This window comes from Centroberyx gerrardi, chromosome 15 (assembly GCF_048128805.1).
Source record: "Centroberyx gerrardi isolate f3 chromosome 15, fCenGer3.hap1.cur.20231027, whole genome shotgun sequence".
Taxonomy (NCBI): Eukaryota; Metazoa; Chordata; class Actinopteri; order Beryciformes; family Berycidae; genus Centroberyx; species Centroberyx gerrardi.
In genome coordinates, this window is record NC_136011.1 from 29,360,766 (window position 1) to 29,377,609 (window position 16,844).

A 16,844-nucleotide genomic window follows, 5' to 3' on the forward strand; every position below is an offset into this window, starting at 1 on the left:
CGGAGACCGATCCGCCGCCCGACAGAAATCAACTAAATCTGTCTCCCCGAAAAAAAACCTGTTTCCCTGTTGGTGTGTCCTCGTTTTGTCCCCGGTGGGTGGTGTTGTTTTGTTGACAAGTAGACTAATGTATATCTTGACAAGTGTCTTGTAGAATGAATCAATGCTTAAGGTTTGATATAATAAGCGCAATGTCCGTTCATTAGGAGGAAACTAGGTATGTTGCTTTTCATACATTTTAAAATATCTTCTTACCATTTGCCAGCGATAGGAAAACAGCCCACAAAAATGTAAATGTTTTTGTTATTTTCTCCCCCGGAGTCAAAGACATTTTGACGGGGGGGAGGCACAGCTTTTTTTCGGGGGGAAACACATTTTGCCACAACACCGGGCCTCCTGTTGTGGCACTGTTGGGGTTGGGTTCTGTTAGCCGAGGAACCGGTTCCAAGTTGGTAAAATACCCAGATTCATTAAAGGATCAGGCTGGTGTTTTTTAATGCGTTGCTTACTGTCAACAAATCCTATGAAAATAACAAAATCAGCAATGAATTTGTTTTGCCAACAAGTCTCATCCATGTAGCCGGTGCCCAGTGCAGCCTCATGTCCCAGCAGCCATAGAACTGCATTGTATTATAAAACTATTAAAAACCCGTCACAGAGCCATGCTGCTGCTCTGCAGCATATTTCATCATCACGATGCACCGGGCCGGACGACTTTTTCCTCAAACGACTTAATAAGCCGACCGTAAACACGTTTTCATCTCGGGAAAGTAGTTCTGCAGCACAGAAAATAGTCCCCGGCGTAATGAAGAATTTGTTCCCATTTGAATTTGATTTGGTAATAACTACAACAGTCTGACTTTTCATGGTAACAGTTAGCGATTTTTAAAATGTAAACTATGTCTTTGTGAGCTGTATTTAAAGGTTTTTAGCTTACAATTGGAGCCAATGACTTCCTGGTTGACGGCTAAAAACGGTACGTGGGAAGTCAGAAAGTAACGGGAGGAGAGCAAACGCATTGTTGATTTTGTTATTTTCATAGGATTTGTTGACAGTAAGCAATGCATTAAAAAACACCAGTGTTATCCTTTAAGCTCAGAGTCTAACAAATCTCTTATCAAATCTTTTTTCTTTCTCCTCTCTCTTCTACAACTGCCGTCTGCAGCTGATGATGTAATACGAGTTGGTCTGACTCCCCAGTGTGTTTACTGACTGACTGAACATGGCAGCTCGCCTCACACGTTCCAGTGTGTGGGCGCACTTCACTAAAATCAATGAACAAACGGCGAAATGCGACATTTGCGGCAAAGTCCTCGCAGGTCAAAGAGTAAGAGTAAAAGACTGCAGCGTTTTTGACAGCTTGAGGATGAGCGCTCCGCCTCAACCAGCGATTTATTTAGTTGACGTTGGCTAAATGATGAAGTAGAATTCATATTATTTCCACTTACTTAACATTGCTGAAAGCTATTTTGTTACTGCAGTTAGTGCAATATAAACAATACCTATTTTTTAACTAAGAAATTCAGATTCACACTCGCTAAAACGCTTTCTAACCTCAACACCAGGCACCACAGTGTATGGATGTGAAGTTAGGGTGCAGCTCAGTAAACCTTCCTCGGATAAACAAAAGGTTCAACAAAAATAACACAGACATAAGAGGGAACACATGATGGAGTCTAAATCCCTGGCAAATGAGGAACAAAGAGAAGGAAAACAGGAGACGCAGGAACCAGGATGAGAAGATCAACTGATAGCAGGAGAGACGTGGAGCTAAAGGAGCCGCATCATATCAGGAGCCACGGGGATATTTGCCCCCAACACACACACATACCAGGAGGGTTTAAGGCCATAATGAGTTTGCAGAGCGGCTGCAGGAGACGGAGGTAAACTCTGTGTCATATACATATTGCAGATGATTCCCTGCAGGCTGAGGCTGGATTTACAGAGACACGAACGACCTGCTGCTTAACTCTTTGTGGACCAGGACTCTGTGGACCAGGACTCTGTGGACCAGGACTCTGTGGACCAGGACTCCTGCTTTCAACTCTCTACTCCCTGTATTTCCAAACAGGAGCGCTCAGGAACACGACACAACATCCAAGTGTGATGAATCAATCCGCCAGATGAGGATTAGTGAGATAAATATGAAGCAGATCGCATCATGTCAGTCTGGATTAATGAAACCATGTAGGAGGAGCTGCTGGACCGGCTGCAGGTTCACTGCCTTGCTCAAGGGCATCTGGATGCTGATTGGTTGTTATTCATTTACTTTCCCTGCCTGGATTTTCCAGACCGGCCGGGGATCTGAACCAGCAACCTTTCATTCACAAGAATCACATCAGTCCTGTGGAAGCAGCACAGATGGCTGATGGGAAACTAGTGGGACAACAGAGTCACACACACACACACACACACACTTGCACAGGTAGACAGGGATGCATTCAGACACGCATACACACAGGTATGCAAAACACGCACATACACACACACACACACATACAAAACCCCGGGAACTCTTCTACACACACACAGTCACAGGAACACACACAGCTATTGATGTCTCTAATCTCACACACACACACACACACACACACACACACACACACACACACACAGAGGCCTCCTCTCTGAGCAGGCTGACAGACTAATAATCTCTTCAGTTGTCAGTTTTCAGAACAGGAAGCCATTAGTTGTTCCCTGGCCTCCACTCTGACAGCGTCTCTCCACAGTCCCAGTTCAGACCCAGTTCAGACCCAGTTCAGTCCCAGTTCTGTCCCAGTTCAGTCTGAGTTCAATCCCAGTTCAGCACCAGTTCAGTCCCAGTCTCCAGTCTCCAGTCTTCCACTGATATCAAGAGCTTTAAAGTGCGACCATTTTTGTCGTAAATGTGACCAAAATGTAAAATTGTGCACCCTGGAAATTAAAGGACGATTCCAGCATGATTGGAGATTTTGCTCATTTCTTACATTTTCCATCCCTTTAATGTTTCTACATGCAGCTGCCATGATTAAAGATTTATTTATTTATTTATTTTTTTTTTGGGGCATTTTTGCTTTTATTCAACAGATCAAAGCAGAGACGGACAGGACGGACTGGGACATGTGGTCCCATGTTGCGTTCACATGGTACGCACCTTAAACCACCGAGCCACCAGGACGCCACATTACAGATATTTTTAAATCAGTTTCTCCAAACCTCTCAGCTCATTCTCTCCCGTTCAGTTCCAGACAGCAGAGAGAACAGCTGGAGACTCTGATGCAGTCAGTAAAGATAATCATCACTGTGAAGGAGAAGCGACATGAGATCAGACTGGAAACTTTTACATCTTGGAAGAACTTCTGTTCACGGTTTCATATTAATGTGTCGCATTCAGGAACACTGTGAGAGCCAAGAAGGGGGGGGGCGGGGGGCGGGGGGGGGGTTTACTTCTGCTTTCTGCTTGTAAACAAGAAGAGGCAAGACATCACTTTGGGTTTAGCTCAGTTGGTAAAGCAGAGCCTTTTCACGCCAGAACTCCCGGCTTCTAATCCCGAGTGAGTAGATGTAGCGCTGTGTGTTCATGCATGCTGGCTTCACCCAGAACACGCAGCCTGAGGCCGCGGCCACACTGATCCGCTGTGTCCGTCCGTCTCCGTTCATTTCAATTCATTTTCAATGAGAGCGGTCCGTTGTCCGGGCAACGCTGATGACGCGTCCGTCTCCGTCAGAGTTCCGTCTGTTTTGACGGACAGAAAGTTCAACCCAGTTGAACTTTAACTGGACGGACGGATTCGTTATCAGAGGCGTTTTTTAAAAAATAGCGTTGACGTTCCAAAACAGACGGACAGAGATCTATCCGTTAGTAATTCTGTCCGTTTTCTGACGGATCAGTGTGGCCGCGGCTTAATTCTCCAACCTGCATGCCGGTGGTGGCGCCGCACGCCACCGAACCGCCTGGCTGCCCGCTTCTTCTCAGAGCGCCAAGATGGTCGCTGCTTATCACCAATTACATGCTTCTTTCTCTCTCTCGCTCTCTGTCTCTCTCTCTCTCTCTCTCATTTTCTCTCTCTCTCTCTTGCTGCTTTTCTTTTGAATCTCTCACTTCATCACTATTGCAGAGATGGGCTATTCTATCAGGGGTGTGTGTGTGTGTGTGTGTGTGTGTGTGTGTGTGTGTGTGTGCATGTGTATGAGTGGGAGAGAGAGACTGAGATCAAGAGACAGACAGAGGGAACAAAATGGATGGAAAGAGCGATGGATTGATTTGTGTGTGTGTGTGTGTGTGCATGTGTGTGTGTGTGTGTGTGAGTGTGTGTGTGTGTGTGTGTGTGTTGCGGCTCAGCGGAGGGGAATGGAGGCGGACATGCAGGACTTTCCTCCATCAGAGTTGCTGAAGCGCTGCAGCAGGACCGCAGATCCACTGATCGATGACACCAGGGTCAGAGCGATATCTGGGCCGATACTGGACTGTTATTAACGATCATGATGGATATGATACAGTTTGATTGATTACATATTTGTTGCAGAATTGATCAATACTTCACTGTTTATGGGAAGACCTGAACCTGAACGGATTCAAATGAGACACTTTGATCAGATTCCACACAAGTATGAATGTATTATTATTATTATTTTGTAATCAATGGAGAGTTTTAGTGTCCAATGATGGTCTAAATGTTTCAGAGGTTTTTCCACCCTGACAAGAAGAAAATTCTGAGGGAAACACTGAATATTTGTCAATGGTCAAATTGATGATTAATAGGTAGTAGTAGTAGTAGTACTAGTAGTAGTAGTACTAGTAGTAGTAGTAGTAGTAGTAATAGTAATAGTTCTTGAAGGGGTTCCACTGGTCCCCCGCAAAATAAAGAATAATTTAATTTCAGTAGATCTCAAAAAAGTGAGAGGAGGGTTCTGATTGGTCACCAGTATTTAGTTTGGATTCTTGTTGACCAATCACGAGGCACACAGCACAGCATAAGGCCGGTGTTTTTTAATGCATTTCTTACCGTCAACAAATCCTATGAAAATAACAAAATCAACAATGTGTTTGCTCTCCTCCCGTTACTTTCTGACTTCCCACGTACCGTTTTTAGCCGTCAACCCGGAAGTCGTTGGCTCCAATTGGAAGCTAAAAACCTTTAAATACAGCTCACAAAGACATTTCAGTTTTAAAAATTGTTAACTGTTACCATGAAAAGTCAGACTGTTGTAGTTATTACCAAATCAAATTCAAATGGGAACACATTCTTCATTACGCCGGGGACTATTTTCTGTGCTACGGAACTACTTTCCTGAGATGGAAAACGTGTTTACGGCCGGCTTATTAAGTCGTTTGAGGAAAAAGTCGTCCGGCCCGGTGCATCGTGATGATGAAATATGCTGCAGAGCAGCAGCATGGCTCTGTGACGGGTTTTTAATAGTTTTTAATACAGTGCAGTTCTATGGCTGCTGGGACATGAGGCTGCACTGGGCACCGCTACATGGACGAGACTTGTTGGCAAAACAAATTCATTGCTGATTTTATTATTTTCATAGGATTTGTTGACGGTAAGAAATGCATTAAAAAACACCGGCCTTATCCTTTAAAGGCAACCGGAAATAGCAGTGACCAAAACTGAAGAGAACAATAGACAGTGGCTGCAGTGAGAGAGGCAGCTGAGGGAAACTGAGGATTTAGAAGCTCTTTATTATTTCTTGTGCTGAACAAAAGGAGAAGCAGAAGAAAAAGGAGAAACCGGGAGAAAAGACAGAGAGCTCCACAAGATGTTAGCGCAGAGATAAAAAACAGAAGCAGTGAAGCAGAAGAGAAAGGAGAAGCTTTCCCACAATGCAACACAAGCAAACGTGATATTTTAGACCGACTGGGTGCGATCACAGTGCTGCTGCTGCTGGGAGAGGAACTCAGATCCTGGACTGGAATCTCAACATGAAACTGGACTGACTGGGAAACAGTCCGTCTCCCCTGGTCCATCTGTCTATTTTACTTTAATCATGTCTGTAGTCTGACCCTTGACCTTATCACCATCACCATCACCATCATCATCATCATTAGCTTCATCATCACCATCATCATTATCTTAAGCACCACCATCACCACCATCATTTTCACTATCACCATCATCATCATCATCATCATTAGCTTCATCATCACCCTCATCATCTTAAGCACCACCATCACCACCATCATTTTCACTATCACCATCATCATCATCATCATCATTAGCTTCATCATCACCATCATCATTATCTTAAGCACCACCATCACCACCATCATTTTCACTATCACCATCATCATCATCATCATCATTAGCTTCATCATCACCATCATCATTATCTTAAGCACCACCATCACTTTCACTATCACCATCATCATCATCATCATCATTAGCTTCATCATCACCATCATCATCATCTTAAGCACCACCATCATTTTCACTATCACCATCATCATCATCATCATCATCATTAGCTTCATCATCATCTTAAGCACCACCATCATTTTCACTATCACCATCATCATCACCAAATTTCTTATCACCATCACGATCATCATCACATTCATCATCTTCATCACTGTTATCATCATTATGATCGCTGTTATCATCATCATTACCACCTTGATAATCACCGTCACTATAATCATCACATTCATCATCATCATAATAATCATCACCATCATCATCACCTTCATCATCACCACTTTCATCATCATTATCATCATCATCATCACAGTTACAGTTAAGCTGTTTATCGACTTCCATATCCAGGCGACCTGACTGCTGGGGGTTGAACCTGCGACCTCACGCAAATGAGGCAGTTTCTTCAAACGCTAGGCCTTCCTGATGTCACCATCCTCATCACCATCACCATCATCATCATCATCATCATCATCATCCTGTTACCCTGCTGTTTGGCTGTCACATCTGAGCTGACAGGAACACTTGAATCCTTTTAGAGCGTTTGATTTCTTTGATTTCTCTGATCTGTCCACTCTGGAGGCTGACATGTGTCTGACATGTATAAATCAAACGCACCTCATGTAATTACAGCATTTGAATCCATATCTACATGTGTCTCCTCCTCGGGCCTGAGACTGTAATTATGATGTATGTGAAGTAATGTTATGTAAATGAATTATAATGTAATGTAATTATGCAGTCTTGGCTCTAATTTATTCAATCTGTACGAGGCCTGATGATTTTATATCTGATCTGTGCTGCCGGCCTCCTGAAGTGTTTCATAAAAGATGCGTTTAAATACATCCATGCATTTAATGTGGGACAACACACATCTGTGTTACATTTACACACAGAATATTTCAGTGACAGCATGTGTGTTATTAACATATTCCAGAATGATGTTTCTGCAGTGAAGCAAAGGTCAGTATCAGCCCCATTTGTCAGTCTGACCCCAGTAATAATGCAATGTAATGTTATGTAAATTTATTCTCATGTAATCTCATGTTGTCTGAACTCTTATACAATCTCTACAAGTCTAGCCAAGAAAAAAATATTCATTTTTTTTGTTTTTTTTCACAATGAAATGAAAAATGTTTTTTTTTCACCTTGTTAGCTGATTCTCCATATGTTAACATACACCTATTTAACAAAAAAAGTTTACAAAATTTTTGTTTTCTTGTATTTTTATATCAAAATCCCATTACCTTTCCTTCCTGGAGAACAGTGTGTCTTTAATGGAGACTTCATGCTGCACCAGGAGGCGGAAATAAAAACTCCAACCAATAAAACCAAATTTACTATAATAAATTTACAGTCTTATTATTAGATATTTCATTTTACATGCACATTTTTTGTTGTATATTTGTTTATCTGTACATGATCGAAATGAATAAACTGAACCGAACTGAAAACCATCACAGATTTGAACTCCACCCCTCCCATCAAACACCTGCAGCTTCACAACTTTCAAAAACCCGTTTCCTTTTCCTAAGACACCGGGCTGCTGAATTTATTCCTTTAGAACAATCTGGAGTTTGTGAAGCTCAAGATAACGAACGATGCATTTTTTAAATTTCGAGCCGTCCTCCCTGCGCTCCGTCCCGCCCGACATCCTGTTTCAACCTGAAATGCGTCGAATTACAGAAGCGAAGACGCCATGGAGCCGCCGTGTGCTGATGACATCACGACTGCGTGTGCTGCATGTTGATGACATTAACCCGCATCTTCACTGACCCGTGTTTACAGTAACAGCATCACAACCAGCAGGAAGCATCTGACAGGCATCTTAACATACATGTTCACATACATGTTCACATACATGTAATGTGTTCTGGCTTTTACCCTTCACGTGTTTCAGCAGCCTCCTGCAGGCGTCTCAGGCGTCAGACGGATGAACTGCTGTCTGTCTACCTGTCTCTCTCTCTCTGTCTCTCTCTGTCTGTCTCTCTCTCTCTCTCTGTCTGTCTCTCTCTCTCTATCTCTGTCTGTCTGTCTACCTGTTTCTCTCTCTCTCTGTCTGTCTGTCTCTCTGTCTCTCTCTGTCTGTCTCTCTCTCTGTCTCTCTGTCTGTCTCTCTCTCTCTCTCTCTCTCTGTCTGTATGTCTCTCTCTCTCTGTCTCTCTCTCTCTGTCTGTCTCTCTCTCTCAATTGTCGTCTCTCTCTATCACTCTTATCTCTCCTCTCTCTCCCCCTCTATAATAGAAATAAAGCTTGAATCTGCCTCTCTCTCTCCATCTCTCTGTTCAGCTTGCTTCATTAACATGCCATGTAAATCCATCAGTGTTGCCCAAGCATACAGAGTGGAAAATAATATATATATATATATATATATATATGTATATATATATATAGCCGCATGCAGCAGTGAACAGGGTCCAAGCACCAACATGATAATTTGTCAAAAGATGAGAAATCTAAGATATTATGATTAGTTACTAAAACCACTGGCTTCTTCAGCAGAACTCAGTGTAAAGCCGGTCACACACCGGCACCGTGGCGCCGCGGCGCGTCATGTGACACGCGTCATGTGCCGCCCCTAGCACCAATAGGAAGTGTCGCGCTGCAGCGCGTCAACAGGAAGACGACCGACCACACACAGCGCGTTTTGTTTTTTTTCAGGGGCGGTGACGCTGGAAATAGGACAGTGGCGTGAAGTGTCGCAGGGCGACGGGGCGGCGGGGCGGCGGGGCGGCGGGGCGGCGGGGCGGCGGGGCGGCGGGGCGGCGGGGCGGCGGGGCGGCGGGGCGGCATGTCGACACGCGCCGGCACATGCCTAGCCGCCGCCAGTGTGGGGGTTGTACATAGAAAATAATAGGGGCAGCTGTTTTGACGCGCGCCGTACGGCGGCGGTGTGTTTTGGCCTTAAGACTAATTAGTGAAATTGTCTCGGATGCATTGCATATGAGTATCGTCCATAGCATTGCATAGAATCACATTTATCACATGAACAAATTTTAAAATATTTTTTATATTTTTTATAATTTTTTAATTTTCATTTTTGATTCATATATTGCCTATAATTCTTATAGTCATCTATATTGTACCTTGTTTTATCCTATAGGCGTACTACTGTAATATTCTTTGGCAACACGCAATGCTACTTGATTCCTGCCAATAAAGCTTTTCTGAATGTGAATCTGAATGTGAATCTGAATGTGAATCTGAATGTGAATCTGAATCTGAATCTGAATCTGAATGTGAATATCAGCTACTGAACGGCTCCCAGTCACACATCACCTCACACCTTCTGTCAGTTGATAATACAGTTAGACAACAGTCTTTTTAATGCACCTGTCACTTCTTAACTGTCACTGTACCAGATCTCTTATTATTCCTCTAAGGTGATCTGCTACTTCGTCACTATTCAATTATATTTGACATTGTAGCACTGCAAGGTACAAAATCTAAGCGATTTTAGACCAGGTGTAGTATTGAAATATACAAAAAGTAAAGTTGCTTGTTATAGCGCCACCGTGTGGCGAACTGATGTAGTTTTTGTTGCCTGGGTAGCGGCTGAGACTTTGGACCGTTCTGCCATGTTTGGTTGCTGTAGATCTTCTGGTTTCTGAGATCCAGACAGTTTTAGGGCAGAAGAAGAAAAAGAAGAAGAAGAAGCTTGAACCCCTAACTAATGGAAAAAGAAAGAAATATCTAATAATAACAATAATAGTATAAAAAAGTGACCATGAGATTATGATCAAACAATTAAAGAAAATACATTAGTGCATCATCTGTCCTACAGCACAGTACTATGTGTATGTATATGTATAGATGTAATACAGTGTTTTATAATTACATTCATGTGAGATGAGTGATGAACCAGACTCTCTCTCTCTCTCTCTCTCTCTCTCTCTCACACACACACACACACACACACACACAAACATCAATTAAGCTGTCAACTTCCAATGAAGAGACAGTTGTAAAGTGCTCTGAATGTGTGTGTGTGTGTGTGTGTGTGTGTGTGTGTGCGGTCTGCCAGGATAAGATAACGATAATAACACAAATGACATACTGAGAGATTTAATGCAGGCTGAGATCTTCGCTCTGCTGTCCGCTGAATGGAAACTTCACCATCAAATCAAGCTTGAAAAGCAAAAAAATAAACACATTACAGATATTTTTATGGATATTTACTTTGTTTTATCGCTGATTGACTCGGCTGAAGGATGTCAGGGAGAAGCGTCTCTAATTCATACTTAACTTGATATGTGTTTTTGAAGGCTGATACTGATACTTTTGGATTGAAGTTGCCGATGTTTTCTACCAATATCATCATCATTTAAATCTGACTGTTTTCATGCCAAAAAAATTCCAAATAAATTCCATCTTGTAACCTTAAATCCAAGTCCATTCCAGTCAGAATGAATATCATCAGGCAGCGTTCAGTTGACATGGTTTTCTGAAGGCTGATGAATATTTTTGGGAAAGAAGCTGCTGATATTTTTGCTGATATTGAGATATTTTGTGCCAATTATTCAATATCTCCAAAGATGCTACGTGTGTCATTTTAACATCAATAAATCATTACCAAATTAATTTAGAGATATTAGTATAATTACAGCGAGAAGAAAGAAAAATAAAGAAAGACAGGTAAGAAAACAGGGAGAAAAAGAGAGAGAGACCAAGGAAGATAGAAGGAAGGAAGAAGGAAGAGAAAGAGAGAGACAGAGAGAAAGAGGAAGAGAAGGAGGAGAGACAGAGAGACAAAGACAGGAGGAGAGAGAGATAGACAGAGAATGGTGATTTGATAAATGTCAGATTTGCATTCTTATCTCTGTCTGTCTGACGAATGGAAACAGAAGCAGCGTGACTGAACCCGAACCCGCCAGGTAAAAACCAGCCTGCCACCAGAATACACCAGACACCACCCAACACCACCCAACACCACCCAACACCACCCAGAATACACCAGACACCACCCAGAATACACCGGACACCACCCAGAATACACCAGACACCAACCAGAATACACCAGACACCACCCAGAATACACCAGACACCAACCAGAATACACCCGACACCAACCAGAATACACCCGACACCACCCAGAATACACCAGACACCAACCAGAATACACCAGACACCAACCAGAATACACCAGACACCACCCAGAATACTCCCGACACCACCCAGAATACACCAGACACCACCCAGAATACACCAGACACCACCCAGAATACACCAGACTCCACCCAGAATACACCAGACACCACCCAGAATACACCAGACTCCACCCAGAATACACCAGACACCAACCAGAATACACCAGACACCACCCAGAATACACCAGACTCCACCCAGAATACACCAGACACCACCCAACACCACCCAGAATACACCAGACACCAACCAGAATACACCAGACTCCACCCAGAATACACCAGACACCACCCAGAATACACCAGACTCCACCCAGAATACACCAGACACCAACCAGAATACACCAGACACCACCCAGAATACACCAGACACCACCCAGAATACACCAGACTCCACCCAGAATACACCAGACACCAACCAGAATACACCAGACACCACCCAGAATACACCAGACTCCACCCAGAATACACCAGACACCACCCAGAATACACCAGACACCAACCAGAATACACCAGACACCACCCAGAATACACCAGACACCAACCAGAATACACCAGACACCACCCAGAATACACCAGACACCAACCAGAATACACCAGACACCACCCAGAATACACCAGACACCACCCAGAATACACCAGACACCAACCAGAATACACCAGACACCACCCAGAATACACCAGACACCACCCAACACCACCGACTGTCACACCCACTAGGGCTGTGCAAAAAAATCGGTACAGCTGAGTATTGCAATATTTTGTTCCACGATACTGTATCGATTTTCCAGCCCCTCGTATCGATACATTAAAAAAAAAAGTTTTAAACGGATTTAAAATGTCCTTAAATTTCCCTCAAATCCCTTTGAATTACATAGTTTTGACTCAATTTGTCCGCTGAGTTATCAATATAATGTGAAACAGCCAGTCATCACACTGGACATCAACAGTAGCGCGAGATTTCTCCCACTCCCGCAAATATATGTGTTAACGTAAACATTAACAGCTAATTATTAATTAAACTGAGAGGGAGAGAGAGAAGCCATCACTAACTGCTAAGCTATCGCTAACTACTAAGCTAAGTAACTAGCAGATCTGAAAAGCGTGTAAACAACTGTGGGATTAGCGAGAAAGTCGCTAAAAGAAGGAGAGAGCTGTGAGTGCTTGAGCAGAACTAGTGTAAGTTTAAATGTACAGCGGGTAATTAGCCGCTGTAATGAAGAATATAGCAAAATTAACCGGGTTGAGAGCAGCAAAAACGCTATCAGTAGCAGTAGCCTGCATGAGGCGTTTAGGGAACATCGGTAAATTGTACCATCTACCGATAGTCTGCATGAGGCTTTAGGGGACATCTGTAATTTGTAGCTACAGAAAATAACCTGGGTTACACTTACGTTATCGTGTGTTACTGGACATGTAACTAACTTTGCAGTCTGAGCCATCTTACATATGTGCTGTATCACACTGCAGCACTTAATTTTTCTATTAGGATATTTATTTTGTTGAGGAAAAATGACTGAAAAAAGGATTTTAATAACCATTGGTTTTGGGCTTGGTGCCCTACACTTTTTTTGCCGCGATGTCCCAATAAATTTGTATTTATCAAAGGCCAAAGTGCCCTAAAAATGACTTAATTCCAGGCCTGCAGGTGGTACACAGCAAGTTGTATTTTCAGCTCTATTTTTTAATTTTCAGTAAATTATGTAGAGTATTGCAATGTATCGCAATATGTATCGTATCGCAATGTATCGTGATACGTATCGTATCGTGACCCATGTATCGTGATACGTATCGTATCATGAGGTCCTTGCCAATACCCAGCCGTAACACCCACTCATCCAGCCGGACAGGTACATGACGCTGATGCTGCACCTCTGTTAAAGTCACAATGAAACTGCACTTTGAGAGCATCCTGCTTCCTTAATGTGATGTATTTCCTGTTGAAAGAGGATGTTGGGGTGGGACATAACGCAGGGAGCCCCTTACAAAAAAAGTCACATGTGCCATTAATGTACAACTGCCATTACTGTTCCCTCAGAGGCTCATAATCATACCTCAAGGTACTAATTTGTACCTTTTTGGAACTAACAAGCACAGATCCTGTACAATCAATTCAATTCAATTCAGTTCAATTAAATGCATTGAAGTATTGCCACACTGTTATCAGTTAATGACCTAATTCCACTAACGTCACTTAAATACCACAAAGCAATAACGTTACCTACCATTAAAGTCTGTAGAGCAGCAGAAGAAGAGTTATCAGGTTACTGTTTACATCCTGTTACTAACACAGGAGAGTCTGCAGCAGAGTGGAATGTGAAGTTTCACTTTAGTTTTCACAGCAGCAGACTGTTGAACTGAGTTCACTGCTGCTGGTCTGCTGTCTGCATCTCCACATGACAACATGATGTGATGTGACGTCAGGCGCATCAAAGATTAATTTAGATCAATTTCTATATATTGACCAACTTCTGATTTTGTGACGGTGCTCCACAGATCAGATGAGCCTATGGGAAACACTGCATCTCACAGCCAACATCGCCCTCTAGAGGCCAACTGACTAAGTGTTGATGACTGACTGACTCGGTGACCGACCGACTGACTGACCGACCGACCGACCCACCTGAAGATGCTCTTGATGCCCTCGGCTGCTCCGTGGGAAAAAGGTATAAAGTCCTGACTGGAAAAAAGGAACATGTTTGTACCATTCTTCTCTCATCTAAAGCTACAATCAGTTTATGTCTGTCTACAGCAGACATTAAACTTGTGGTAGAATAGATTTAGTGTAGGGTAAAGAGAATCTCAAAAAAATCTCAAAGTGTCTGCATCAAAACACACTGACACACTAATGGGCCAGTAGTTTCAGGGATCGGGCCAGTAACTTTGAAAAACCAGCGGCCTGGATGTTAAACCCCGACTCGGCCGCTACAACAGCAGAAGCGGCCGGTGGGCAAAACAGCACATGATGTCAGATCAATACAGTTGATACTGACGCATGGATGGATGTGCTATTAGTCTGTATACAGACACCAATATGAGGTCAACATCACAGCAGACCTACAAATACACAATCAATACCAGATGCACAAAACAATCCGCAGTTCACTTCAATTCATGCAGCATTGATGAGCAGGGAGCACTGTTCATGTTGAAGGCTGTTTGGTCGTTATCTGTCCTTTCCACCTGCATCACCTGCATCATCTGCATATCCTGCATCACCTGCATGTCCTGCATCACCTGCATGTCCTGCATCACCCGCATCACCTGCATGTCCTGCATCACCTGCATGTCCTGCATCACCCGCATCACCTGCATGTCCTGCATCACCTGCATGTCCTGCATCACCTGCATCACCTGCATGTCCTGCATCACCTGCATGTCCTGCATCACCCGCATCACCTGCATGTCCTGCATCACCTGCATGTCCTGCATCACCCGCATCACCTGCATGTCCTGCATCACCTGCATGTCCTGCATCACCCGCATCACCTGCATGTCCTGCTATTTTTACTGAGCTGGACCAGCAGAGGGGATAATAACGTCGACCTTTCAACCGTGAACCGTGATCTCAATTCAGCTGAGAACACACTGAGCCCCTCATCCCTTTATCAGTGTGTGTGTGTGTGTGTGTGTGTGTGTATGTTTTCTGGACATAACACGACCCTACAGCAGTCGTCTAGCATTGCTGTGCAAAACAGAATAGCTTAGCTGCAGGTTTTATTTGCCTACAAATGATGATTTTTTTTTGTGTAGTCAACAGTAATTTTTTGTGTAATTAAGTGTAAATTTGCCTTGGCAGCACAAGCAGCCTGCGTCATTTCACAGGAATGCAACAAGAAGATAAACTAAATGCCCTCAGAGAAGAAGAGTTGCATTCATGCATTTCAAACACTGCTGTCAAAAACAGACATTTAGCTGTCAGCACATCCCTCTATTATTATTCTCTCTCTCCTTCTCTATCTCTCTCCATCTCTCTTCTTCTCTCTCACAGTATCTTGCTTAGCTTAGTATGTGAAAATGCAAATTGAGCTTTAGTTCCATTTGAACAGAAAATCGGCAATGTCTGCAGAAATTAACAGAGGAGCTGAGCAGTATAGGCTAATTGATAATACTAATACTAACAATACTACTGCTAATAATAGCCTATTAACTTTTAATTGTCAAACCAGAGTTGTAAAGTGCTTCATAGTTTGGCTGGCAGCCCTTAAACCAATATTGTGCATACTTACTTCATACTGCATTTTTATCAAAAACCATTATAAACTCAACATGATTTTAAGCTCAGCTTCAGTCGAATCTGCAATGAAGAGACATTGTATTTTAATTTATTTATGTGTTGTAGCATTTTCACTGTGTTGGGTCTTGTAATAATTTGGATTTTATAATGTTCACTAGCCTACTGTATATTGTGTTATTCCTATCTGTTTCCTATTCTCTCCTGCTGATACTGAAACATTCTGTTCATCGTCCAACTTTCATCTGCTCTGATCAATAGGCAGGCATATGACCCGATAGCTTTCATGATTGATCTAATCTGATCAATAGCTTGCATGGCCCAGTATCAATACAGATTCTTATAATCTGATGAACACATTCCGAACACCTGCGCCATCTCCTATGGAGAGCGCAAGAAACCAAACCTCGTTAGAAATCTGGCTATTTAATGTTTCTTTGCTTATCGGCAGTTCTACATACCCGATAAAATAAGACTCAAGACCTTTTGTGAACTGTTAGGAGCCACTTATCAATTCGGTATACATACAATCCCCCAAGCAGCACTTATTTCAATAAATTCTTAACTTGGATAACTGGTCTAGACTCGCTGCCGCCATCCACCGTGTATTTTGGTGGAAGAAGTCTGTTGGAATAACGGGCAAACCAACTCTGAAAATTGTTTTTTTTTATTACAATTACTGCTGCTTGGTGAATTATATGAATGCCGAAAGAAAGAGTGGCTCCTGATAATTCATATAAAGTCTTACGTGATATTCTTCTATGTATGCTCCTTTGCTGATAAGCAAGGGCGCTTTAAATTACCAGCGTTTTCAATGGAGTTCTGCGTCAAAGTCAACAGTTTACAGACCGTACTACCGGAGCACAATATACAACAGTAAGTAACGGTACTCACCGTTGCCGCGGCCGGGGCGGGAAGCTCGAGCTCCACTAGCCGGTACGCATCCGCTGCCGAGCCGTTCCACGCGGATAGCGCCAGCGTCTCCGTGATGCGCGTGCAGTTCGGGTCGTTGTCCGGGCACGAGATGCCCTTCCTCGCGGATCGCAGCGCGCTCCTCCCGCCGTTCATCAT

At 43.1% G+C, this 16,844-nt stretch overlaps 1 protein-coding gene across 1 annotated transcript in view; it reads right to left on the reverse strand.

Moving 5' to 3' along the window:
- The window catches only part of opn4a (opsin 4a (melanopsin)), a 62,319-nt gene extending 45,475 nt beyond the window's left edge, over positions 1 to 16,844 (reverse strand). Inside the window, 1 exon segment of the mRNA XM_071899925.2 lies at positions 16,659 to 16,844. Within this exon segment, the coding sequence (XP_071756026.2) occupies positions 16,659 to 16,844 (186 nt within the window).